The 27,488-nt window shown below is 44.1% G+C and overlaps 1 protein-coding gene across 8 annotated transcripts in view; it reads left to right on the top strand.

Annotated features, from left to right (window-relative positions):
- The window catches only part of MYO5A (myosin VA), a 105,181-nt gene that overhangs the window by 45,502 nt on the left and 32,191 nt on the right, over positions 1-27,488 (top strand). For all 8 annotated transcript variants that reach the window (XM_074599608.1, XM_074599606.1, XM_074599612.1 and 5 more), the window contains exons 6-20: positions 1,521-1,664; positions 2,910-2,991; positions 4,464-4,571; positions 5,071-5,177; positions 7,653-7,918; positions 8,501-8,582; positions 12,037-12,177; positions 12,966-13,091; positions 15,291-15,374; positions 18,870-19,031; positions 21,045-21,142; positions 21,813-21,899; positions 21,999-22,107; positions 23,596-23,807; positions 24,769-24,925. In XM_074599608.1, the coding sequence (XP_074455709.1) occupies positions 1,521-1,664; positions 2,910-2,991; positions 4,464-4,571; positions 5,071-5,177; positions 7,653-7,918; positions 8,501-8,582; positions 12,037-12,177; positions 12,966-13,091; positions 15,291-15,374; positions 18,870-19,031; positions 21,045-21,142; positions 21,813-21,899; positions 21,999-22,107; positions 23,596-23,807; positions 24,769-24,925 (1,965 nt within the window). The remainder of the gene's footprint in view (positions 1-1,520; positions 1,665-2,909; positions 2,992-4,463; positions 4,572-5,070; positions 5,178-7,652; positions 7,919-8,500; positions 8,583-12,036; positions 12,178-12,965; positions 13,092-15,290; positions 15,375-18,869; positions 19,032-21,044; positions 21,143-21,812; positions 21,900-21,998; positions 22,108-23,595; positions 23,808-24,768; positions 24,926-27,488) is intronic.

The following is a 27,488-nucleotide window of genomic DNA, read 5'->3' as shown; positions in this document are numbered from 1 at the left end:
ACCAACAACAAAACACATCACAGTAGCAATAATTTTAAAACACAAGAAACGCAGTTTGAGTACGTTCTGTTTGAATGAATTTGGTATTTCTTAGAACTGCAGAGATGCGATTTGTTCTTACATCCTTTGCAGCAGCTGTTCATCTGATGCCCGCGTTGACATCTGCTCGCTCAGGCGTGCGTGCTGCTGCTGGGGTGGGCTTTTGGAAGGTCTATTCCCGCTTCCCGCACAGTGCCCGGCTCGCCCTTACCGACGCACCCGCCTCTTGGTTACAGATTTGGGATGCTGATGCTCAGCATTGCTCTTTGCTCACATTTCTTTTTCCCAAGTTTTGTTTCAGCACAGAGTTCCTATGGGTGGCTACGTGAGCCAGGACACAGATAGAACGCTGTGGTCTTTAGTTACGGTGCACTCCAGAGTTAGGTACTTGATACCAGACACACAGCGGCATACGACAAGAGGCAGCGTGCTGTATCTGAGTTACTCCAAATGCCATTCCTTTTGATGCAGAGATGTATTCGGGATTTTTTTTTTTTTTTTTTTTTGGAAGGTGAATTGCTATGTGATGTCCAAAATATGTTCTCATTCAGAGGAGAAAATGCTTTTCTTTGAAGTTCAGCACGTTGTGGTTTGCATGCCTTGAGTTCTGATATACCCGGGGGGTGCCTGGCGCGGGGGTGAATCCTGACGCCAGTGAGGTAGGGCAGAGGGGCGCCCAGACCCTTCAGGAACCACAGCCATCGTTTGCCCTGGGCATTCCAAGACCACGTACTGTAGAGGAAATAAGCAATAAACAATATTTAAGTATGGAGCTGTATTGAATTAATCTGAGAAAGGTAGGGCAGCATTGAAGGCTGTCTCTGAGTCAGTGACCAAGCTGCTATGGAAGGGATTCGGTTTCAGACAAATGACAAGAGTCTGTACATGTTAATTTTTAGATTATATTTAGGCACACAGTAAATATTTTATAATGATATGTTTGCAGTAGTAGTTTGGAAGTGTGGCTGATTTATAGCATAATAATGATAATGAAGTGTTAGCCAGACAGAGCACAGGGGCTGTTTGCTGCTCTATGGGTTTATCAGAGGTAGACTTACAGAGATTGCAAGTACTTTACGTGTATCTGTACACATACACGTATGAATATATACAGTGTGAAGTCATTGTTATAGTTTTATTAAATCCTTAGAAGAAGTCTGAGTGTACGCGAGCATTCAGCTAGACTGTTTAGTTCCCTTTAAAAGACTTCAGAGAGCAATACAGGATTTTTAGCTGGAATATTGGACTATGTGGAAGTGAAATTATTGCTAGGAAGTCAGCTCCAGATCTTACGTCAATGAAATAACCATATTTTGTTTTAACTTGCTGACCGGGCGGAGGTCGTTCTTTATTCAATTCTTGATTATTTTGAAACCAGGACAAAATGAATGTTGTTAAGTGGTTTAGGAGCCACGAGACGATTAAATAGATTTGATAATTTCTAAAAGCTCTTTAACCTTTACAATATTCCCTTTTTTCAGTCTATTGGAAATGCCAAAACTACAAGGAATGACAACAGCAGTCGCTTTGGGAAATACATTGAAATTGGTTTTGATAAGAGGTATCGAATCATTGGTGCTAACATGAGAACTTACCTCTTGGAAAAATCAAGAGTGGTGTTTCAGGTAATACTGGTGCAATCTTCTTATTGTATATTTCTGTGACCATGAAAAAAACAAAATGCTATTATTTACTGACATTAGGTATCTCTCCTAAGAGATGGCTGTAATTGTATATTTGTAACATAGCATGTGTGGGGAGCGGGGAGAGAAGGAAAAGCAAGTCAGCCCTTTATTATTTGAATTAACCGTAGTTGTAAAATGTGTGTTAGAAAGGTTGTGTATTTAAACATGAAATGCCTTCAGTACACTGCTAGATATGAGTTGTACTTACCATAGTTTTATAGAATAAGGCTTGAAAACCTAGCAGAAACCACTCATGCTCAAGAAGAGCCCTCTGTTGTGGTTTGTAAAGCTGGCATCTTAGCTCACGTTCACTCTCGTTAAAACCCACTGCTATCGCAGTAATTACAGATGACTCTTAATTGCCATTATTTAGGCAAAGGAGAATATATAATTTCATCCTTCTTGAACTCTCTTCATTTTGATATTTCACACTTGAACCGATCCGCAACCTTTTTGTCTCCCACACTTCCTCTGCATCTTTGCCTGCCTTGTAGTCTAGAGCTTGGTAAAAATGGACTGAGCCTTGACTGGCTGCCTAAAGGTATAAAGCAAATAATTGCAGTTTGCATTGTGTAGGAGTGTTACATGACATACTGCGGTGTGTTTGAAAAATAAGAGAGACTTCTTGCACATGGTTTAGCTGTGAGTCCTTTTCTGTTTGGGTTTTTTTTTTTATTGTTATTGTTTTGAAATTATGAAATTTAGAGCACTTAAGTTCAGAATTATGGTGTCGGTCATGACTCATAACCTTCTGCCCTGTGTTTGTCCTTCATTTTAAAATTCCAGCTTTGCCTTGGCAAGAAAGATACTCCCTTCACCAGCTTACTATAAATGCTGAGGCGAATGGTATTAGTTATTTTTGGAAAATGAAAAGCTTTTAAGTATGATCATTTCACCCACCCATAGAATCCTGATCTATATTTAATAGTAATCCACAGTTCTGAAAAGTGAAATCGTACGTTTTTTTGAAGTGAAAATGTCTGCCTGCTTCTTGCTGTTGAAAATGGATTACATTAATCAAGAAGGAAATGATAGATGCTGATTTATCTTTCCTTTTTCCGTGGGGCTTCTATGCTCTTTATGTAATGCTAGGGAAAGCATTAAACATAGTAGTTCTTTTCTACTCATGGATGTTTCTAGCACTTGTCAAGTTATGAAAAATAATCAATTCCTTTCTTTTTAAAGGCAGAAGAGGAGAGAAACTACCACATCTTTTACCAACTATGTGCCTCTGCAGCATTACCTGAGTTTAAAACTCTACGATTAGGTATGAAATTGACGTTCGTTCTGTTGCGCAAGTGTAGGTACAAAGCAGCATCTCGGAGCTTTTTGAGCCATAGAACCAAAAGAAGAATTGCCCGCTTTTGAATTCTAACTTTTAAGCCCTCAAATACTAAAATATATTGAAAATAACTAAAATTGCAGATCTTGGATTTTGTGGGTTTTAGCTGAAACGACAGTAACAGATTTGTTTATTTGGCGTGCTCTAATACACTGCAGTTGTGGTCACTAGGACGACTTATGTCCTGGATTCCAGAGTAGCTTTCCAGTGGTGAGGGTGAAATTCTCTTCTCTTGGTCCTTTAAAACCTTTTTTGCATGGCTCCAGCTACTAGAGAACTTCACCATTTCTGGTATAAACACCTGAAAAGCTTATTTTGCATCTGCATACTTTCACTTGGGCTGTTACCAACTTTACCATCTCTGCTAACTTGGTGATCGCAAAACTGATAAGTGAAATTTTTCATCTTGCAAATTAAAATGTTGATAAAGGAAAGGTTTCTCATTTAGCAGGAACTGGTGCTTGGTAGAAGAAAGGCATTATGATGACCTTGGGACAGGCAATCACCTCATCGTTTTTAAAATTCAGTATAAATTTCAGTGCTTCTTGTATATTTTTAAAAGTTAGCTTCATCGTGGGAAAACCGCACAACCTGTCGGTGCCGATTTCTGAAATATCGTTCTGGTTTTGAAGCGTTTCTCTGCCTCTCTGCGCCATCCTGGCACATTTAGGATTCGCATCTGCTGACACAGGAAAGAAAGGAACTGATGTAATTATAACTAAAGAAGCCATTTAGCAGACTCCTCTTTTCAGCATTCTTGAAACCTTAGCAGATCAGAAGAAGAGGAGTCTGTTACCGCAGCTGGAAGCGTGGCCACCGAAACCGCAGGAATTTACACAGTACCCAGGGGAGCTGCCGCTCTCCCACTGAAGCCCAGTGCTGTCCCCAGACTGGTATGAAGCTATCAGTCCTCCGACCACGACTTCTCAGACAGAACGGATCAGAGATACTCATCAGACTAAACCAGACCATAAATTAGAAACGAGAAGAAAATAAGCAAAGTAGAATTTTTTAAATATCCTGATGCGGTAATTCCAAAGCGCTGCTGCTGTCAACTCTGCACCTGCCGCTTGAGTGGTTGGCTCAGACTTGGAGAATAATTGCTGCCAAAGTGCTTGTTCCACAGGTGTGGAAGCCTGAACCAAGGTTAGGTAGAGAACATGCTGGAGGCCCTATTGTAGGAACCAGGTAACTTAAGAATACTTACTTGCACTGTTAAATCTTGCAAAAATTATTCTCCAGAATAAGTGGGTCCTATGAGCCAGAAGGCAAAAATACACTGACATCTTTCAAATCCTGGATTCTGCCAAAGAGCAACTTAATCATTACACAGCTTTACAGATGTGCCGTGAATTTCGGCATCGGTGTGTGTAAAAGATTTGTTTTTTCTCTTACAGGGAATGCAAATTACTTTCACTATACGAAGCAAGGTGGAAGCCCTGTGATCGATGGTGTCAATGATGCTCAGGAAATGGCAAACACCAGGCAGGCCTGCACTTTGCTAGGTAATTTATAAAACACAGTCTTATCCTAAATCTGGTAGACTAGCAAGTGTTTTCTACGTTGTTTGTGTATATTCTCTTCATACTCGGTTGTGTTTAAAAACAGGAGAGTTTGATAACGTTTGTGACTGAGATACTTCTGTTGCATTAAGAAGGTATTTAAATTGCAGTGGAACCATGTATGTAGTGTAGGAGGAGGATGCGTTATATGAACATAAATGGTGGAGTCCCTTCGTGTAGCATATACAGTGTTAGAGGTCACTGACAAAACACTTTGCAACAGCAAATTAAATAGTTCATTTTAATGAAATCTTTTTTTTGCATCTGGTTTTAATATGTTTTTAATAGAGGTGGAGCTAAGCAGTACTGTCAAATGCTATAGTCTGAAAAAAACCACACAGCGGTCACCGTTTTTCTCTTTCTAATAAAGTTTTTCATCAGCTGCAGCTTGTGGTTCTTTATTTCTCTCTCCATTCAAAACGTTTTGTTCATAATTTTTCAGGGATTAGTGATACCTACCAGATGGGAATTTTTCGAATCCTTGCTGGCATCCTTCACTTGGGCAACGTGGAGTTCGCGTCTCGGGATTCCGACAGCTGCACTATTCCTGTGAGTGGTAGATGAGCTGAAGAGCATGGTTTCTACTCTGACAGTTCTGCTTGTTTGTGGGGACCTCTTCTGAAAAAGAGTAACAAATAGAAAAATGCAAGCAATGTGTTTGTTTCTAGTTTCTTAACATTTTCACGGTTCTCCTTGCAGATGGATTCAGCTCTTCTCAGTTTAGAGGCCTTAGACGGTACTCTCTGTATTATAATGGTGGTTGCCTTAATTTCATTTCACAGCTCTAATTGATCTGTCCTAGAAAAGTCTACCAGGCAGGCTAGCTTTGAAGTCCTGGGCAGGGGTCTAGATCTCTATATCCCTACATGGATACGTTCCCTGCCCACAGTAAATGCTTTGCAGGATGTTGTTTTTTTTAATGTTAAATGCCAAAATGGCCTCAATAACTGCAAAGCAAATGCTTCGCAAAGTCCCCTGGGATGTCTAGACATGAGCATAGGATATACAGGTATGATTTGTATGACTCATCTAGGTTTCGTGGTTTTATCCGTCCTTTTTTACCTTTGTGGAGGTCAGCGATGAGGACTGCATAGTCTGAGCTGAAAAGAAACTCCTCATTCAGTGAGGAAGTCTGTATTCTGGAGGTGAGAAACTAAAAAGATCTGGTTCGTCACTCTTCTGTTCCTTCGATACACAAGTGACCAGATTCAACTTTTTGCCTTTCCTGGAATGTCTGCTGCTGGACTACACAGTCTTCATCTTTCTCTCTCTTCAAATACTAGCAACAGTTGCAGGGTTATTTTCTCATTTTACTATCGGTCGCTTTCTCAAGGATCTGCAGTAGCAGTTTCTGGAGCTGAGACAACAGGTCCTTCATCGGGCCACCGATGATCAGTGTGCCTGGTCTGACACCACCACCTGTCCGGGGGATCTAGAGGATAGCTGCTGTGAAACCACAGCGATAGTCTGGCTCTCTGGTGTGTCCTGAAAAGATTTTCACTACAAAGAAAGCGTCATTTAATGGTCACGGGTAGAAAGCTGATGAGCCCCAGGACATGATGAGCTAGGCTGTGCTGTAATGGGTATCTCCAGCGCAGGAATCCCACTGAATGAGCTAGGACAAAGCTGCACGTTCCTGTGCAATCCTATCCTGACATGGTAAACATCTAGCAGGCAGCGGTGAATGTCTGCTCAATGGCATCTGCTACCTGAGCCGCGCTGTCCTCTGACAGTAGCCGTGCCATTGCGGAGCCCTGTCGCCGTGCAGACTGGTCTGCCCGGGAGGCGCCGGTGCCGTGATGCAGTGGTGGCGCTTCAGGGAGCTCAGCAAAGGTGCCGTGTGGATGAATCAGTTCGTTTAATGTCAGCTTGAGTGACCCTAATGTGGCACGCTTTTGTGCAATGCACATTATTATTATTACTTTATTATTATCTTCTGAGCCAGTTGGAGGGGTGTGGCTAAACTGAAAGAAGACATGCTCAGTTAACTGGATTTTGGAGGTGTAACAGCACTGCCATGGGACCTGTGTGCTGTAAGGACTGGAAGAAACGCCAGAGAAGTCAGAAGGACGTGGAAATAGAAAGATAAAGCTGATGTACCCTGAAGCTACGGGGCATGTAGTAACAGTCCCCGTAATCTGTCCTTGTCAAGACACTGCTTGTCAGCCTGCTGTTGAGCCACCAGGTGCAAAGTGAACGTGATGAGGAAGTAGTGTTATGGGAGTTCCTTAGGAAGAAAGACCTGTCTGTCCTCCTTGATTTCTAGCCATCAGTTTGCTTGTTAGTCACGAGGTGTAGTATCTCACTGCACGGATTTTTTTCATGCAGAAATCTTATATACCCATCTCAGTGCGCAAGCCTTGCTAGCTGATTTTACCTGGTTAAACAAAGGTCAGTTTTTTCACTTGTACGGTCCAATTTGAGAGTTAGAGAATATCATGTGGGTGCTCCAGTGTCTTAATGTTTGTCTCCAGAATTCACTGAGAAAACACTGTGTTAAATACTGAGACCAGAGCACTAAAGCCCTTCTACGCTTTTTTCTTCTCGTTTTTGGCATGGCCTGCAATGCCCCATTGCCCGTCAGTCCCTGCCATGAGCAGACAAGAGCACCACGCAGGAGCTGCAGTTATTCTGCCCCAGCACACAGCTGGCATCCTGTCCTCTCCATTTCTCTAGCTTCTTCGCTCAAAACTGAGACGGTTATTTATAAGAATTCAAAATGCCGAGTCCATCCCTGGGAAACTAGGTGATTTGTTTTTGCGAAGGTTGCAGGTTGCCTGTGTGGGGCTTTTTGGTGAACACGGGTATGGTAAAATGCCTTTGGGGAAACTGCGATTCACTAATTTACATCAGCGATGTGGATGTGATAAGTGGGTAGGGAACTCGCTACGTTTTGAAGGAGGAAGAGCCGAGGAAGCTGCTGTTGTTGCTTACTGTTGGATCGCTGCAGGCAGGCAGTTCTTCTGATTGCATGCGTGCTATGGGTAATACTGTTTCAAGACCTAATGAGATCGTTTTTATTAGCCCAAGCATGAACCCCTCACCATCTTCTGCGACCTCATGGGTGTGGAGTACGAAGAGATGGCCCACTGGCTTTGCCATAGGAAGCTCGCAACTGCCACCGAAACCTACATCAAGCCAATTTCTAAACTTCACGCCATCAATGCCAGAGATGCACTTGCCAAACATATCTATGCTAATCTCTTCAACTGGATTGTAGATCACGTGAACAAAGCCCTTCACGCTACTGTAAAACAGCATTCCTTCATTGGAGTGTTGGACATCTATGGGTGAGTCTTTTTGTCAGAGATATGTCACCTCTTACATAATTATCTTACTGCAAAGCATCTTTGTCTTTATCAGGTAACGCTGCAGGGATTGCGCAAAAAAGCCCCAAACCCTTAGCAGCTGCTTATTCCAGCTGAAGGAAGTAGGTGTTTAGTTTTGACATGCTATGTAAGATCTTTGTCTTGACTTTCAGGTTTGACATTTATAGTGGGATTTCAGATTTTTGCTGTTGGTAGTTCCTTTATGTATTGTGTTGGGGAAAGTTACAAGGCAGTTGTCATCTCGTGGTTTCTCCAGGGTGGTGCTTCTAGAGAGGACAAGGATAACTAAAGATGCTGTCTGTGAACACCTGCTTCCCTGTGTTCCTCATCCCTGCCTAAAGAGGGAGCATCGCTGAATTGCCCGTGTACTGCAATTTGCCATTTCCCTGTGTGCTTTGTTGCTTGATTGTGGTTGTTTGTGCAATAATGCACAAACGGAATAATGCAATTGATTTGACTGGAGGGAGGGAATTTAAAATTATGGGGTCATTTCGTCTGTTTTTTCTCAGTGCACTAGTAATTTTGAGTATCTGCATGTTTTAGATTTGAGACATTCGAAATCAACAGCTTTGAACAGTTCTGTATCAATTATGCCAACGAAAAACTGCAGCAGCAGTTCAATATGGTAAGTAGGAAATGACTGGCATTTCCTCTTCCCTTTCCCCTCGCCCAAGTCCATTCTGCTAATTGGGTCCCCAGTGGTTACGGTGAATTCCTTCAGTCTATTAACCAGCTGCCCTGGCCGTAGGCTTTGGGGGATGGGGAAAGATCGACTATCTCCTAGAAATGGATTTTATGACTAACTGCTGCTCTGGGACTATTTGAAATTCCGATCACAGTAACAATTATAAGACAGAAGCAGTGCTTGGCAATTAAGACCCCGAGATTGCCTGTCAATGAGAGCACCGTGTGGGTGAAGTTGGAGTTAGCTGTGCCTCCGTAACCTCTGGCGAGAGCCTGTGTGCCGGCAGCAGAGAGCAGGGCTTTGCTGCTGGAAATCTGCCACCCGCGCTTCCTCTCACGGCATTATTTTTTGAGGGTTTTCAGCCGCATCCTCGAGTTGGTGACTGACGTACGGCAAGAGGCACCTCCTCCAGAGAGATCACGATTCTCTCTCTCTCTCTCCCCCCTCAGCCTTAGTGACGTTTGTAATTACATATCTTACCTGCATAATGATGAGGCGAGTTATTTATGCCAGGTCCGTTGCTAGGCTGTGCTGCAGTAGGGCAGTAGCTGTGAGCTCTCTTCAGGAGCGTGCCTCTGTGGCAGGGTCTGCTCACAGCAACGGACCCCCCCGCGCCCTTGTTCATCCCGGGGGCAGGGGTGGGTGTCAGGGAGTCGGGGGTGCTGGAGCCGGGGAGCTGGGCTTTCCAGCCCCGGCATGCCCTCTCTGCGCTGGTAGTGCCATGGCTGGCTTCAGCTGCATAAGCGGGATGTCAGAACTGCTGAGCGCGAGGTATCTTGGAGTTTTCACAGCTCTGCAGCAAAAATCTAGACGCTGTAAGAATTGTAAGGGTTTGCTTCTTTAGTAGAGATCACCATCCCCATGTTCCCTTCCCTCTCGTGCTGTTGCTGTAAGCACTCCTCTTATGAGGACAGGCTGAGAGAGCTGGGGTTGTTCAGCCTGGGGAAGAGAAGGCTCCAGGGAGACCTTAGAGCCCCTTCCAGTACCTGAAGGGGCTACAGGAAAGATGGGGAGCAGCTGTTTGCAAGGGCATGTAGCAATAGGACAAGGGGCAATGGCTTTAAACTAGAGCAGGGTGGGTTTAGATTAGACATTAGGAAAAAGTTCTTTACAACAAGGGTGCTGAGGCACTGGCACAGGTTGCCCAGAGAGGTGGTGGAGGCCCCATCCCTGGAGACATTCAAGGCCAGGTTGGATGGGGCTCTGAGCAACCTGATCTAGTTAAAGATGTCCCTGCTTATGGCAGGGTGGTTGGACTACATGGCCTTTACAGGTCCCTTCCAACCCAACACATTCTATGACTCTATGAAGGACAGGGCTTTTGTGTTGATGCCCTGCCAAGCTACCAAAGACAGCACCAGTGGACACGGACCCATTGGGCTGCCATGCAGGTACACAGGGTGGAAGTTGTTTTCAATTAAAGTCCCATGTCAGTGGCGGCAGCCAGCGAGCCTTCACCTTGGGCTTCAGAGGTGGCCAAGGGCTGGCCACTGGGGGACAGCCTGGCCCCCACTCTCATCTCCACAGCCCGCCCGGCCACCCTGGCCAGCCTGCCCTGCCTGGGCACACACAGCCCCCAAGGAAAACGAGATCTGAATAGCAGAATCACAGAATGGCAAGGATCAGAAGGGACCTCTGGAGATCACCTAGTCCAGCCCCCCTGCCAAACAGGGTCACCTACAGCAGGTTGCACAGGAGGGTGCGTTTTTAATATCTCCAGAGATGGAGACTCCACCACCAGAGAGGGCAGCCTGTTCCAGTGCTCCATCACCCTCAAAGTAAAGAAGTTTTTCCTCATGTTCAGATGGAATTTCCCGTGTTCCAGTTTGTGCCCGTTGCCCCTTATCCCATCGCTGGGCATCACTGAAAAGAGTCTGGCCCATACTCTTGACACCCGCCCTTTAGATATTGATAAGCATTGATGAGATCCCCTCTCAGTCTTCTCCACACTACACAGCCCCAGGTCTCTCAGCCTTCCCTCACAAGAGAGATGCTCCAGTCCCCTGATCGTCTTCGTAGCCCTCCGCTGGACTCTCTCCAATAGTTCCTTGTCTCTCTTGAACTGGGGAGCCCAGAACGGGACACAGTACTGCAGGTGTGGAAGACATCTACAGTACATGTCTGAAGACATTTTTCACCACATAATTGCTAATTCCTTTACAGTGGAGAAATGTTTTCTTTCAGGACATAGGTTGGATAATAATGGTCGCCAATCAAATGCTACCATTGGCTTTCCTGTCAGGAATTAACTTGGCGTGTAACGCAGCCGTTAAGCGGCGGGGTGGGAATGGCTCCCGCGGGCGCTGTTAAGGAGCCCTGCTTTGGGAAGGATGGCGTTAAGCTAATGAAATAAAAAGGGATAAAGCGCTTTGTCAGGGCAGTGTTCTGCTGCCTGGTGGTTGCATGGCAGAGAGCTGCAAGGCATTTGTGGGCTTGGGCACGGCGCTTGGGGGGAGCTGGGACCGGCCTAGGGGTTTGTGGTGGCCCCCTGACCCTTGCTGCTCGTTAGGGATGCTCCCAGTTCAGTTCTGCCTGCCAGAGCCGCTAGTGTGCATTAAAATTAAAATGGGAGATAAAGCGTCATTTAAAATACCTGTAGTCAGCAGTCCTTCTGTTTTTAAAAAGAGCGCTTGTGCTATTAAGACCACAGTGTGCCTGTTTAATATCTTACATTTTTCCCCCCCTGAAGTTTTAATTCATCTCCTCTGCACATTTCATTAAAGCTGTGCAGGTTTTTTTGTGATAATAATTTTGAATAAATATGCAACTGCATTGTTATTGATCTTCGTACCAGATAAATGTCCCGCAAAATTTTGCTTCAAAGATTTCTGGTGCTAATACTCCTGGAGTCATTCGTGCTGGTTTTTGCTGAAGAGTGTATTTTAATGCAATGCGTCATCTTAGGAAAAAAAATCAGCAGCCATTTAAGAGAAAATGGAGCTCTGTTCTTCTACAAGGAAATGCAAAAGTATTTATAGTGAAATTTTACTTGAAATAGAGCAGTATTCGTAACATAAAAATCATAAATGCATGGCACATCCCACTTTATAAGTTGCTGTTCCTGCACTTGAGGCTTTTTCTGGGTTTTGTGTTGATCTTTTTATAAGAGAAAAGAGATTAAAGTAATTGTGGGGCAATATAGTAGAAAGATAGGAAAAAATAGACCTTATTTGCAGAGAATATGGATGAGCGCTGTAATTTAGTCTGTTGTTTTTAGGCCAGGAAAAAAGGTTAATTTATTTTTCATATACTTACTTGTTAAAGGGTTTATTCAGTTGAACTAGTGTGTCACTTGACAGCCTGGATTAATGTGCCAAGAGGAATTCAAGTGAGAGTTCGAGGTATTTATTCTGCATTTCGTTTCTCAGAAAACTGTTTTCTTTTTGCCCCGTAGCATGTCTTTAAGCTGGAACAAGAAGAATATATGAAGGAACAAATACCATGGACCTTGATTGATTTCTACGACAATCAGCCATGCATCAACCTCATAGAGGCCAAAATGGGAATTCTGGATCTGTTGGATGAGGAGTGCAAGGTGTGTGTTCAAGGGCTTTCGCAGAGAAAGAGGTCATCAGTTGTCCTGCTTCTGGGGCCTCGCAGGGAAAAGTCAACTGCGTACAGCCATCATTTTGACACTCTGCTGTTGAAAGGATTTGGAGAACGTACAAACAGAATTGGCAATTACAGGAGGAGAAAAAACAGTTTGTCATGCTCTTTTTTTCCTTCCTCTCCATCATGTGTCCGTTTCTGGGTCTCTGATCAACCTTTGTTTTGACTCTGGCAACTTTCTCTTTCCCAAGTGTAGCAAGTGTGGTCTTTGGTCCTGTCAGATTTCTCCAAATTGCCTCTCGCTTGGTGTCTCACCTTTTGCCTTTTATCTTAGTTTAATTTATGCCAAGCCGTGTACAGGGGATGGCGCGTGGTGTCTACTTCAGTGGAAACCCAGCTTGGGGTTCTTGGGTAGCACAAAGCATCACAAGCAATCTCTAATGGTGGTGGATGAGTTCTGACCCGCTGAGATGATGCTGGGTCAGATAACGTACCTCTTGGATCCCTGCCTGCAGGTGTGTGACACTGGAAGCGTCACTAGCGTGGTGTGTGTCACAGAGCAGCTACTCCTGCTGCTGGCCGGTGCCCAGTCCGGAGCATTAGAAAGGCAACTGCATAGGTGGTTACTGGCTTCTGAGCTTCTGGCAGTGCTGGAAATCGGAGGAGTTGGAGTTTGAAAACAAACCACAAAGTGTTGTCCCCCATTGTCTTATTTTCTTTTGCTACTGAAAAGTTTTCAGGACATTTTAAATGGCTGTGTGTTCTCTTCTGTAGATGCCAAAAGGCTCGGATGACACGTGGGCCCAAAAGCTGTACAATACGCATCTGAATAAATGTGCCCTCTTTGAAAAACCACGTTTGTCAAATAAGGCTTTTATCATCAAGCACTTTGCTGACAAGGTAAGGACTTTTCCTCCGCAGCTGGTGTTGCTGAGCGTGTGCGTGGGAGGGGATGCTGGGGTGGGCGGCTGTTGGCTGGCCGCGACCGGGCAGCGGCATCCCTGGCTCTGCTCCGCTTCTTGCAAAGTGTGTGTCTGCCTGAACGGCGGCCAGGAGAAGAAAGTTGACCTGGCAGCTGTGCAGAGCCAGGAACACAAACAAGAACTCCTGACTCCCGTCACATGCTGTAACCACTAAGCAGCCTTTTTCAGAACATGACAACTTGTAGTGTCTTTGCAAGTCACAGCGTAATTGTATCGATTCCAGTTACGCTATAGAAATACACAAAATAGAAAGTCGTGTATCTCACTGTAGTTCTAGCTAAAGAGCAGCAACGAAATGATGTTGGTTTTGCTGCCATCTTAATGTGCCAAGAGGAAAGAGGGTAACACACCCTTCTTCTCATCGCTCGGGCAGTAAATGCTGCTCCCACCCTCGCCTCTGAGGGTCACTGAACGGCTGTTTCTAGGAAGCCGGACGAGGGGTATCTCAGTGGAGCACACGCGTTCTTCAGCTCCCACAATGCGTCATCACACTGAGCAACTCCTCGGCTTAAAATAAAATTAAAATTATTTTAAAGTAATTTTAAGGTACTTGTCCTATTAAACAAATATTGTCAGAATATTGTCAGCTTTGTCAAAAAAAGTTTGGAGAAGCTCTGGGATTCTTATCAGCAGGTCTGTACATGCTGACATGGAGGATCGGAGGCGTTTATTTGCCTCCACTTGATTTCTCCCAGGATCTTGAATTTATGCGTAGCAGAGGGGTCCTGTTCTTGTTGCGTCTAGTGTTACCTTAATGAAAGCAGCAGGAATGTCTCTGTAACTGTTTAGATTCATGAGTTCTGTTTTATTTGGTGGATGAGAGAACAGGAATGATTTAATTAATATTTCATATACTGCTCATTACGCTCACCTTTGATATTTGAAAACAAGGCTTTCCAGTGCCTGGTCTTAGCAGTGAGGACCAAGGAAAGCTAAAAGTAGCTTCAAGCAGGTATTGGCAAAGCTCTAAGCTCTGATGCGCTGCCCGTGCTAGGAATTTTATGTTTTCCTGTGTGCTTATGTGGGTGCACGCAGACACCTTGGAGGCAAAAATAAAGCTGTAGCTGGCAGGTTAGTAACCCCTGTGCCTTGGCGTGGGAGAAGGCAGAGATTCTGCTGCCCTCTCGTGGCCCTGTCTCCCGCAGTAAGGGCATCACTGGTACCCGAGGGGATGTTCGGAGTGGGCTTTCAGCTGTGCGTGGACCTTGGGGACATCCTCGGCCTTCTTCCCACCAAGGAATTTTTTGAAATGTTTTGCAGCTTGGGGTATGGTGCCATTGTGTAAAGGGCCGATAAGTGGCTGTATTGGAAGAGGGGCTGCTGATGGCTTTCAGTCTCTCTGCTCTGAAAGAATAAAACGGCTATAAGGGTTTGCTCGTGAATTTTATAGTCTGCGCTTCTGCTGATACGAGATTGAAGAGGTAGCATGAGACACTTCATGAGAGTTAGGCTACTCACATTACTTAATATCGAATTCTACGGTGTAGACTTTTGACCATAGTTTTGGGGTTTTGTTCAGCCTTGAATGTGGACAGTGAAATAAATACTAGGTTCTTTGGTCCAGGAGACTCCGTGGCCCAGTGATAGAGGATTGTTATGTATTGTCACAACGTTCAGACTTTTTATTGCTTCTGGTAAAAATAGTCTTTCTGAGTACAAATGAGGCATTTTCATAATAAGCTGCTGGCAGATCTACTTACTGCCTCTCAGCTAATGAGATGAGGTACTTTGTTCTCAGTTGCATCTGGATTGCACACAGTTTTGCAGCCCTGATAACTTCAGTGAAGGAGGCGCTCAACATGTACTTTGATTCTTCACCTTTACGGTAACCATTCAGTCATGCTGTCTTACCACAGGCATCTCTCAGCAATGAAATATGTCTGATATAAAGCCATAATAGTATTCATCTCTGTATGTTTTAATGTTTTACCTTTTACTGGAAAGCACTCTCTGGGGAAAATCTATATTTAACAAAGATGCACCTGGGAGCTGATATTTTCAACATCCACAAGAATTATCCGTTTCAAATGTGAATGTTACAGCTGGTGAATTCTACGCAAAATATTCTTATTAAATACTTCTAATACTTACTTTTTTGTAAAATTATGGTTTTCAGGTGGAATATCAATGTGAAGGCTTTTTGGAAAAGAATAAAGATACCGTTTATGAAGAACAAATTAAGGTCCTAAAATCAAGTAAGGTTAGTATAAGGATGGTTTTTTCCTTCTTCTTTTGCAGCTATGAATCCTTGAATTAAGGATCATATAAAAACCTAGGAAGTATTTCTCCCTTAGATCAACTGAAACTGAACATAGTTTGTGTTTTACTTGGCTTTCTGTATGAATTTAGAAAGTCCCGTAGCCTAATTTTACTCCATGTAAGATCAGTCCATATTTAGCCACTGATTTGAATGTTTGGGGTTTTTTTTTGGTTTGAGGGCAGGGGGGATGGTGGTGGTTTTTGTTTGTTTTTTTTTACTTTTCGCAAAACTTTGCTGTATTTTCTGTAAAGGCATCAAGGACTTCTAATATGCTATAGCAGTATAAGAAGGCTTAACAGTTAAGCCCTTAATTTTGTAGTCTGAAAACAGAAGCTCCTTGTTTATGGCCTGACAATTGAGCGCAAAATTTCTGGAGGAGAAACAAGTTCTGTTCCAGAAGCAAAATGAGAGAGGAATGAAATGTATAGACCCTAAGGACACAAACCAGAATTTATGGAGGCTTGCCTTCTTTTAACTATGAAAGAAAGGCAACATCTGAATTGAAAGATACCGCATGAAGGAATATTATAGAACAGGCCTTCAGTGGCATCGTCTGCTTTTTTTAATGGCAAAAATGCTAGCTGTGCTCTTCAGAAATGTAAAGGCAATTAACTTGACATTGCACTGTGATGGCTGTTGGGAATTTGCTAGCTCTAATGGACCAGGAAGCTGGGTATCAAGGACAGGCTATTTAAAATTATGCTATTCTATCAGGAAAACCAACATTTTTCTCTTCTGTTTCTATTCTGAGCAGATATATGAAGCTAAATGATTAAAACGTGTAGCATAATGAAAAGCCACAGCAGACTTGCTGCTAAGAGGAGCGTTGGAGTGGTTTGGGTGAAGTCAGGGGCTGTGTGTGTGGGAGGCAGGTGGCATCCCGGGGGGGTGGCAGGGACAGAGCGTGGCCGCGCGCTGCGCAGGGCCCGGGTGCAGGGGTGCTCCGAGGGACGTAGTCCAGTGAGTACGGGACGATGGGGACACAGCTGCCCCGAGAGCACAACAACAGCTTGGGGCAGGCTCAGTACGTTGAGTCGATTCAGTCTTAAACACTAAGAGGCAACGTGATTTTCCCCAATGGTAAATTTTACCAAAACCAGTGTTTTTAAAAAAAAAAAAACCCAAACAGCTCCAACTGTGAAGAAAATAGATTTTCAAAAGAGAACTATTTCAATTTTATTTTTCAGCAGGCCCTCTTTATTAGTAATTGTAGTGGGATTGCATTTCTGATTTTTATTTTTTTTGTTGTTGTCGGTTTTCTGCGCACATTCAACAGAAGGTAACTCTAAATTGAATGCATCATCTGTCATCCTGCCCGTGCCCACTCTCACAAACAGCTCGACTGCTGCTTTGCTCTCCAAAGTGCATGACACACACCGCTCATGGCAGGCGCGGTAGTGTTTAGCTATTTATTTTGGCCTTCTCTGTAAATCCACCCACGGGACCTCTTTGAACTAGTTCAGTTTCCATGCATGTGTCATGAGGACAACAGTCCTCAGCTTTTATGCTTGCTACTGGCATGTTGTTAAAAATCTTCTGTTGTGGCTCCGTATTGAAAGAAATGATCTGTAGGATTGTTAGCAGCATGTCTGTTAAGTCGTCTGAAAAAATTACAGGGAAAAAAATGCTTGCATGCTTGTTTTCTACTACGTGAATTATCTGCCCTTTGATCAGTGTTTTCCCTCTCTTTGAACACTTCTAGTGTTCTGCAAAATCAAGAAAACTGATAAGATACTAAAACCCAAACCCAAACGAAAACATGAACGTCCCCACAGTGTGGATCATCTCAGCAGTGCTCTCCTGTTGCTGACCTCTGCTGCAGGTGGCCATGCACTGCTCCTTCCTTCTGCGTGCAGTAACTGCGGCAGCGTCCATGAAAATGGCACCTTTGAAATGCACTTGCTCATTTTTACAGGCAGATTTTCCCGGGTTGGAAAAAGGGAATGAGACTTACGTACCGATAGCTTATCGGAGCTCATCCATCTGCAATCCAGACACTGGGGACCCCCTTCCCAGCCTCCCCCCACCCCACCCCCCACCAGTGTGTGAGAGCATCAGGAGTTTCAGACAAAGCACATTGCCTTCAAATAAGTTTCTGTACGGGATGAAAAGACTTGGCTCTGTAGCTCGGGTGCCTGTGCATACCGACTCACTCCATCTGACCGCGGGCAGCTGAATGAGGTGGCGGTGGCCCACTCATCCTGAACTCTTTGTTGAGTCAGTGGAAGGAGACGGGCTAATTCACCCTCTGGAAATGTCATTCTTCCACCAGCTACAGAGGTAATCTAAGGTGATTGTGCTCCTAATCTGGCAGACTCAGGTGAGATAAAGCTAAGCTGTGGTACTCCTTTTTTAGTCCAGGAATTCAGGATACCTTCGTAGCATTCGTAGTCATTATATTATGCTGGAGTGCTGTGCTGGATGCTACCGAGGAACGTTTGATGCCTTCTGCTAGCCCATCTGGCACAACCACAGAGCACACGTACCATTTTGTTGCGCAGCATGTTTCATTGGGTATCGTGCATGCTCACCAAGTTTTATAAGGCAAAACCAATTTTTTTATTTTTTTAGGTTGTACTTAGCCCAAGCACTTTCTAGCACTGCAAATTGAGTGCTCCTATCTCTTGGGAGAAAATGCACAGATGCTAGATAAAAGATTATTCATTGACAGGTAGAGAAGTTCAGATTTTCTTACTCTTATAACGCTTCTGAAGTGCTATAGTTGTCAGTAGAAAGACTTGATGGTGTTATTTTTAGTTATAAGTTACTTCAGAGCAGCTACTATATATGGATGTATTGTGTAGCCATTAGCGAAAGGGAAGCGGAAGCCCTGAGTGATATTTGGAAAGACGTTTCAGGTTTTTCCCCTGCTCCCACTGGCCTGAGAGTAGATCTTCAGTCAGATAAATTTGGCTAATGGCTTTTTTTAGTTGATGGTTCCTCCTTTTAAGTTGATTATTTCAATTTAGAGCGATAAAGAAGGAATATTCTTTGTGGCCTGCTGGGTTATTATGTGTCCTATATATTTCTCAACCACAGAGGAGTCTGATGCACCACTGGAACATGAGAGGACCCTGTTGTTTCCTTCTCAGGTCAAAGCAGCCGTATATGATTTCAATTGGTACTTATGAAACTGCTGCCAGTATCTAACAGTTTCATATGGAAGCTATTGCTGGCTCTAGGAAAAAAACACTCAAATCAGAATTTTGTCTTTGGAAGGAGACTCACTGATCAAACCCACAAAACTTTTAGTATTAAATCATGGCCCACTCACTATACTACTACCTTGAATGCTTTTTTGCATTTTTCCCATGTGGAGTTAAAAAATCGCCCACACTTACAAAAACTGAGCCTGGATTCTACCGATCTTAAACACAAACAGGTGCAATCCCTTGCTGGACTCTTACCCTCTGCATTTTTCTGCTGTTTTCTCAGTTCAAGCTGCTACCGGAGTTATTCCAGGATGAGGAGAAGGTCCTCAGTCCCACGTCAGCAACCCCTTCAGGGCGCGTGCCTTTGTCTCGAACAGCTGTAAAACCAGCCAAGGCCAGGCCAGGTCAAGCCAGCAAGGAGCATAAGAAAACTGTGGGACATCAGGTGAGTCTGAAGATGCAGCTCTATTAAATAATCTCTCCCTCTGTCTCATAGGTCTCAGGGTGTGCTGGCGCTTCTTGGGATCCCTCGTGATTCTGAGACAGGTGCAGCTGATTATAACTTACAGTTTGGAGCATATATACCCTAATTACTAATACATTTTGGGCCACAGTTTCAGGGAGCTCAGTTCTTATCGTGGTGCCAAAACCAAACCTCATGTTTTTCAAAACAGATTTAACATGCTGGACGCTGAGAAGCTTTGAAAATCTTATACTGGCTCATTTTGATCGTGTGCCACGTTATCTGACTCAAACCAAAAGTGGGAGTTCAGTCCCCAGAAAACTTGGTTCCAGTTATCAACGGGCTAAACGTAAAATATCCACATGTATGTGCCAGAGTTCAATTAAAAGTGTGCAGATCACTGTGGCTGGAGAACTCACCACTTCTTTGTGACTTTCCACTCAGTAGTTTTAACAGGTGTTTTCTGAAGATGGTTGTGTCCCCAGTCGGTGCTTTATATATGACAGATTTTCCCTCAGACAATACATAGGAGCCAAGGAGAACTTTTCTGACGGATTAGGACTCGTTTTTTATCTACTTGCCAGCCTGTACGGCTTTGCTAGTGAGTAGTGGCATTATTTTGCCTGGGGCTTTCAGGAGGTCTGTGTGGATAACTCTTGTTATGTTACTGTAGGAGAGCCTGGAATATAAATTAGCTGCCAGGGACCATAAGTTCTTTATATCAGGGTCCCCTGCCAATTCTTGAAGATGAACCAGCCACATCTCTCGGGTGCTCGGAGTTCAGATAAAATCACCACTTGTCCACTGCCTTTGGATGGTTGTCGATCCCCTAACAAAGACAAAGCGCAGCGTCTGTGCGGTGTCCTGAGTTAGTCACGTTGCTAAGTGAGAATCGGGGAATTCAGAGAATGTTTCATGCGGATATTCATAATTTCTCTCTAACCTTCCCCAAGCGAGCTATGTCAGGCTATGGGTGGGAATAGGATTGGTTATTCATGCTGCTGTACAGAATGCCCATCTGCTTGGCAGGTGTTCATGGTACAGGCTGCACATTCCAATCTTCTGCAATTCATGCAAGAGAACCCCTGCCCACTTATCTTTTTAATGTGAACTTTATTTCTGATTTTGCAAACAAACAGTATCCTGAGGCTGATAGAGGCCTACCAGTTTTGTTGTCAGACCAAAACTATGTGTTGAAGCGTTAGGGGTACCTCTCATACTATTGCTATCAGTCAACCACGTATATTAATTTATAAATTTTTTAGAAAGATAATACAAAAGTGATTTTTATCGTATTCAATGTAGAAATAGAGGTTGGCTTAGAATCATGACTTCAACAGAAAGAGGAAAATCCATACCAATAAGTTTAAAACATCTAAGATGTGTTTTCTTAGTTTTCTTTATCTGTTAGGGTATTCCGTGGTTAGAAGGATATACTGCAGTATGTTAGGTGTTTGTGGTCCTGATACTTCTTTAAAAGTAAAGCTCCTAAAACTCTCAGATATTGGGCTTTCAAAGTTCTCTACAGTAGGTCTGACATTGGTATCAGTGCACCTAAGAAATTGAGACTTTTTTTTTTTACCACTCTGTTGATTTAAAATTTATTTAAAATGAAATGGCTATTTAGTAATATGCCATGAGGTTTAGTCATGAAGAAATGGATCAGACAAAGATTAGGGTAAATGAGACAGTCAAAAGATGAAAATAACTCAGTCTATACCATGTTTGTTTAATTTATCACATGCTGATATGTGAGCTTTACTCATGTAAAGCCTAACATTTAGAATTGTCACTGTAACATAATTCACCCAAAGATGGTGTCTGAAACTGAAATCTATTGCCATAAAAAAAAAAGGTCGTGTTTATTACCAAAAGAATTATTACAAATAAGCAAATACCCCTAGGCCCGCTTCCTGATATCTTCCCTTATCTCAAACATGACTGAGCTTATTGAGGCTATTCCCTGATATTTTTCCCTTTTTCTTTTTCAAAAAGTTTCGAAACTCTCTTCATCTGCTGATGGAAACCCTGAATGCTACAACTCCACACTACGTGCGCTGTATTAAGCCTAACGACTTCAAGTTTCCGTTCACGTAAGCTGGTTCATGCGTGGTTCGTTACAGCCCGGGCACGGGAGGGAATTGCCCAAGGCCTCGGAGGATCGAGGTTGTGCTAAACCTTGCTCACTCGGGAATGAAGTGTGTTATGGACTCATCGTGCGCGTCTGCCTGTACTTACAGCAGGAGATGTTTGGGATGAATACAGGGAGAAATACTTCCTGATGAGTTGATTTGGTTTGTTTTGTTTATGGTGATACATGAGAAAAAATACGAGCATTTTCACTGCTAGCTGTTTGAAGCGTGACTGGCAGTTTGCACGCCTTGAGTTCGTTTGGCATTTGCTGGAATTTGCTTTTGCGGATTCCAGCGTCTTATTCCTTATCTTTTTTTCATTTATGAACTTGCTTAGAGCTTTACTCAAAAGTCTGCACACAAAGACTCCCATGGCTATTGGGCAGGCCGGCAGGAAGCGGGGCAGGACGAGCAGCTTGCAGCAGCTGACAGGCTTGGGCAATTCCCCGGTCAGGCTGTCCTCTGTTATCGTTGAGTTGCAGAAGGACTACCTGGGCTTGTTAACCACCCATCACATCCCACCTTTGCTCCCCGCTCCGTGCCACTCCTGTCCTGGGTGTGCGCAGGGCCAGAGGTCCCATGTAATGCAAAACTATCCCCACACCCACAGGCTCTTTTTATTCCTACGTAGATTCGATGAAAAGCGGGCAGTGCAGCAGCTGAGAGCTTGTGGTGTCCTGGAGACCATCCGAATCAGCGCAGCTGGCTTCCCCTCCAGGTGTGTGTGCTGCTTTTTTAGATTGCTTTCAGCTGCAGTTCTTCTTTTCAAGAGAATTATTAATTGTTGGGACTGACACTGTCTCTGTTTTTGGGGCAGGTGGACGTACCAAGAGTTCTTCAGCCGTTACCGTGTTCTGATGAAGCAGAGAGATGTCCTTAGTGACCGAAAGCAGACATGTAAAAATGTCCTGGAGAAGCTCATTCTGGTACTAGACTTAGTGCTAAGAGCATTTGGAATCTGAAGGAGTAAAGATAGTGTCCCATACTCCCTCACAGCCACACTATTTCAGCACTTCGACAAAGTACCAAACCACCAGTATCAGCACTGGAATTGTAGAATTTCCCGGTGTATCAAAGGAAAGGAAGACAGTGATTTTAAGAGTGGGTGGGTTGAGGGTGAGCCTTACCTTGCTTAACAGCAAGATGTATTAACCACACCTTAAGTAAGGCGTACTTACCTGGAGGTTTTCTAATGTGGAGGTGTTTCTATGCGTGATTGTGTCTTTCACGCTCCTTCTCTCAGCTCCTGTGCTGAAGTCAACCTTTTTCACTCCTTCCATCCTCGTGACGTTTCCCTGCTCAGCACACTGTGGCTCAGCAGCCTCTTGCGTTGCCTCCTGCCTCCAGTTGCAGCCCTACATTCCAGCCCTGTGCCATCCACACCACGGGTGTTGCACCTGAACTGATGTGTTTCTTGGGATTTCTTAAGGACCGATGAACAGTGGAGGGCAGGCAGGCTCCAAAGAGCCGGTTCTCAGCAGAAGGTGCTTAACTGAGTCACACTCAGTTAGGAAGAGAGAGAGACAAAGTTTACTGAAGATACAAAAGCAAGAAAGTTTACCTTGCTGGAGCGCAATGCCAATGTTAGGGTGTTTCTGGAAACAAAAAATTAAATACCGTGCAGGCAGGCTGGGGCTTGGCTTCTTAAATTCTGTGTCATTGGGTGGACGTAACGAAAATATTTTGGTGTATACGCAAGTGTCTGTATTTATAGTGTTAATTTATAGTGTTAAATGTATCCTAAGCTGTAGCTCTTTGCTGTTTCTTTTAACTTAACATCAAACAATCGACAAAATTAATTTTTTTTCAATGTGCCTTTGTATCTTCTCAGTTTTTCCCTCCAATGAGTACGACAGCCTATAGAGACAGAATATTATTCTCTTTCTGATTTAGTTCTGAAATTTCAGCTGTGTTTGAGCAGCAGCGAGATGCTTTGTTCTGGCTTAGTCCTGATGGCAGTAAACGATGCGTACATGTTTGAAGCCCCAGCTGTTTTGTTTGTACTGTGGAATATGGTCAAAGATGGACCATTCAGAGGGGTCATGTACCATTTAAGCAGGAAATCGTACACGTGGATTGCCTGTACTGCCTTCATCCTCTGGGCCCCTTTGTCACCTTCTGTAGCCTTCCATGTCTCTTACAACCTTCGTGGCATTCTTGTCTAAGCTGAAATCTCACATTACTCTTTTAGGCCGTGCTTGTGGCCTTTTTTGTGTTAATTTGTTAACAGAATGGTACAGAGAAAATACTCTCCTCCACTACTTAATTTAAGTCTAGGTTTACTTGAAATATTACACAGATAATTTTGCCTCTTTGCTAACTGTACTTTCATTAAGCCTTCATAAGTTGTTTTTTTTTTTTTATCCACTAACATTTAATGCTGTAACTGATCCTCTTTTTACCTCTGAAAATAGGACAAGGATAAGTACCAGTTTGGTAAGACAAAAATATTTTTCCGGGCTGGTCAAGTAGCCTATCTGGAAAAAATAAGGGCAGATAAGTTGAGAGCTGCCTGTATCCGCATCCAAAAGACGATCCGAGGCTGGCTGATGCGAAAGAAGTACGTGCGTATGAGGAAGGCTGCCATCACCATTCAGAGATATGTCAGAGGGTACCAAGCACGATGGTAAGCAATGCTCGTGGGAAAACCCACGCTAGCCTCAATTCAGATCCCTTTAAGTAGGACATTTAAATGTGAGACGGGTGTTCTCTCCTTCCTGTACTGGCTGAGAGGAAACGATTTTCCAGGGAAATGAAGGAAATTTAATATAACGAGTGTGTCTGTCCTGCCTGGTTTTGACCTTCCTGGGAGGACAGTAGCTCCCTGGCTGTATGACGCTTAGAACAGTATGTCGTGAATGGGAGCAGAGTACAAGTCGTACTAGGAGATACGCTGCAGGTGAGGTAAAGCAGGACTCTTGGCTGAGTGCTTATTGCCCAGTTTCCATGTGCTCTCCCAGCTGGGTCTGTCTGTCCTGCTGGAGAAGCTGTTCTTCATCCAGGGTGTAGCTGTGAAGGGAGATACATCAGAGTCATTTGTCTGGATTGACTTCTGCGGGATGGCCATGGATGGGCCAGAGAAAAGGGTAGGAGCAGAGGTGGTATTGTTCAAAGACATGGTGGTTATGAAGACTGTAAGAATCAGCTTTCGGAAAGAGGTTTATGTCAAGATGCTTTGAAATTGTCTTGCTGAGAGGGCCAAGAACGAGCAAACATTTTCTAGAGGTTGAGGTTAGGAGGGGAGATCTGGAAGGTGACATAGTGTAAGTAGCTTTAAAGCTGGAGAAAAGATGACGAGAAATTAAGCTGAGTTCATCTTGTCTGTTCTATAGCACAGTTCTCAGACGAAGTGAAAACATTTCCTCATAAAACCTTGCAAGTTTTCTGTTAATTTGTCATTCTGTTGTGCTGTCATACGGTAGAATAGCAAGTAAGTATTCTGTATCACTGACAACATTAGGAAGAAACTGAAGCAGAAAATGTAGCTCTTTCTCAAGAGGGTAAAGTTATAGGATGTGAAAACTATAGTATTCAAGCACTGAAAAATAATTACAGGTATTATTTGTAATTTTTTTTTTTTTGCTTAGTTATGCCAAGTTCCTGCGGAGAACCCGGGCTGCCATCACTATTCAGAAGTTCCAGCGCATGTACGTGGTCCGCAAAAGATACCAATGCATGCGAGATGCTACGATTGCTCTTCAGGCTCTCTTAAGAGGTTACATGGCCAGGAACAAGTACCAAATGGTAAGAAATCATAAGGTTTTACTTCTTCACTCTAGCTTTATTTCCACATGCTTTCAGGACAAAGCTGCTCTGCGGTGTCCCCTTTGGAATCTGAAATGTTTGTGTGCATGCTGTTACACATAATGCACAAACCAAATATCACAGCTTGGATTGAAGGACAGCACCTGGAAATTAGAAAGAGCTAAGATATTTTAGAGATACTCACATTGTCATCTAATATGGATGTACCAAGACCTTCAGTGCAGTCAGTGGAGAATCTAACAGGGATTTACAGCATTTCTCTTGAGAAAACCTTTTCATTTGTTATATAGAATGTTGCGGCACATAAAATAAATACTGAACATGGCCTTCTGTGAATGCGCCTCCATGAGTCCAAGTCAGTATTGCTTATATCAACATACATGTGTGATGCACTACTATTCCTATTCCGTCCCTAATTTCAGTGATTCTGAAATGGCTGATGGAATATACTGAAGGACATTGATGTTAACAAAGAGATACCCACAAAAATAGATTAAAACTTAGGCATGGGGTGGAGTTTTTGTGGGTTTTTTTAATGTATTGATGTTGGTTTTGTTTTGGAGAGAAATTGATATAACCCCGTCCTAGTGATATTGATAATATTTTCCTCAATATGCTTGATAAAAAATAAAAAATTCAATTGAGAAATTAGAATTTGCTCTTCAGCAGTTACAGGGCTGGAAACAGAATTATGATTCAAATGGTTAGACTACAAAATCACATGTTTCATGGCACTTTTGTCTATATGAATTGCTTTAATTAGGCTCAAAAGTCAGCCTGTATTTCATAGAATCACAGCATAGTTTGGGTGGGAAGGGACCTTTAAAGATCATCTAGTCCAGCGCCCCTGCCATGAGCAGGGACCTCTTCAACTAGATGATGTTGCTCAGAGCCCCGTCCAACCTGACCTTGAATGTTTCCTGGGATGGGACATCGACCACCTCTCTGGGCAACCTGGGCCAGGGTCTCACCACCCTCAGTGTGAAAAATGTCTTCCTTCTACGTAGTCTAAACCTTCCCTCTTTTAGTTTAAAACCATTACCCCTTGTCCTATCGCAACAGGCCCTGCTAAAAAGTTTTTCCCCATCTTTCCTGTAGGCCCCCTTTCAGTACTGGAAGGTTGCAATAAAATCTCCCTGGAGTCTTCTCTTCTGCAGGCTTGAACAACCCCAACTCTCTCAGCCTGTCCTCATAGGAGAGGTGTTCCATCCCTCTGGTCATTTTTGTGGCTTCCTCTGGCCCCGCTCCAACAGGTCCATGTCCTTCTCATGTTGGTGGCCCCAGAGCTGGAGGCAGCACTGCAGGTGGGGTCTCCCCAGAGCGGAGCAGAGGGGCAGGATCCCCTCCCTCGCCCTGCTGGCCACGCTGCTGGGGATGCAGCCCAGGATGGGGTTGGTTTTCTGGGCTGTGAGCGCACATTGCAGGCTCATGTCCAGCTTTTTATCCACCAGTTCCCCCAACTGGCAGGGTGCTCTCAATCCCTTCATCCCCCAGCCTGTATTGATACTGGGGGTCGCCCTGGCCCAGGCACAGGACCCTGCACTTGGCCTTGTTGAATCTCATGAGGTTCACACAGGCCCACTTCTCAAGCCTGTCCAAGTCCTTCTGGATGGCATCCCATCCCTCAGGTGTGTCATCTGCACCACTCAGGTTGGTGTCGGTTGCAAACTTGCTGAGGGTGTACTCAATCCCTCTGTCTGTGTCATTGATGAAGATATTAAACAGTACTGGTCACAGTACAGACCCCTGAGGGACACCACGCGTCACTGATCTCCATCTGGACATTGAGCCGTTGACCACTAGCCTCTGGATGCGACCATCCATCTAATTCCTCATCCACTGAACAGTCCACCCATCAAATCTGTATCTCTCCAATTTAGAGAGCAGGATGTTGTGGGGGACCATGTCAAAGGCCTTACTGAAGTCCAGATAGACGACATCCACAGCTCTTCCCTTGTGCGCTGATGTAGTCGCTCTGTAATAGAAGGCCACTAGGTTGATTGGGTAGGACTTTCTCTTGGTGAAGCCATGCTGGTTGTCTCAAATCATCTCCCTGTACTTCATGAGCCTTAGCATGCCTTCTAGAGGGAACGGTTCCATGATCTTCCCAGGCACAGAGATGAGACTGACAGGTCGGTAATTGCCAGGGTCCTCCTTTCTACACATTTTAAAAATGGGTGTGATGTTTCCATTTTTCCAGCCACCAGGGACTTCACCTGACTGCCATGACTTTTCAAATATCATGGAGAGTGGCTTGGTAACTACTGCAGCCAATTCCCTTAGGACTCTGGGATGCATCTCGTCAGGTCCCGTAGACTTCTGTACATTCAGGTTCCTCAGGTGGTCACGAACCTGATCTTCTCTTAACAGTGGGAGGAACTTTTCTTCCCCAGTTCCTGCCCTGTGGTCCATCTGCTTGAGAGGTGTGGGGAGAGAGAGAGATTGCTAGTGAAGACTGAGGCAAAAACGTTGTTGAGAACCTCAGCCTTCTCCTTGTCCATTGTTACCAGTTTGCTGGTCTTGCCCATCAGGGGGAGTATGC

The sequence above is a fragment of the Larus michahellis genome, chromosome 9, assembly GCF_964199755.1.
Source record: "Larus michahellis chromosome 9, bLarMic1.1, whole genome shotgun sequence".
In the NCBI taxonomy this organism is placed as follows: Eukaryota; Metazoa; Chordata; class Aves; order Charadriiformes; family Laridae; genus Larus; species Larus michahellis.
Note: the sequence above shows the minus strand (reverse complement) of the source record. Positions and strands in the feature narration are given on the sequence as shown.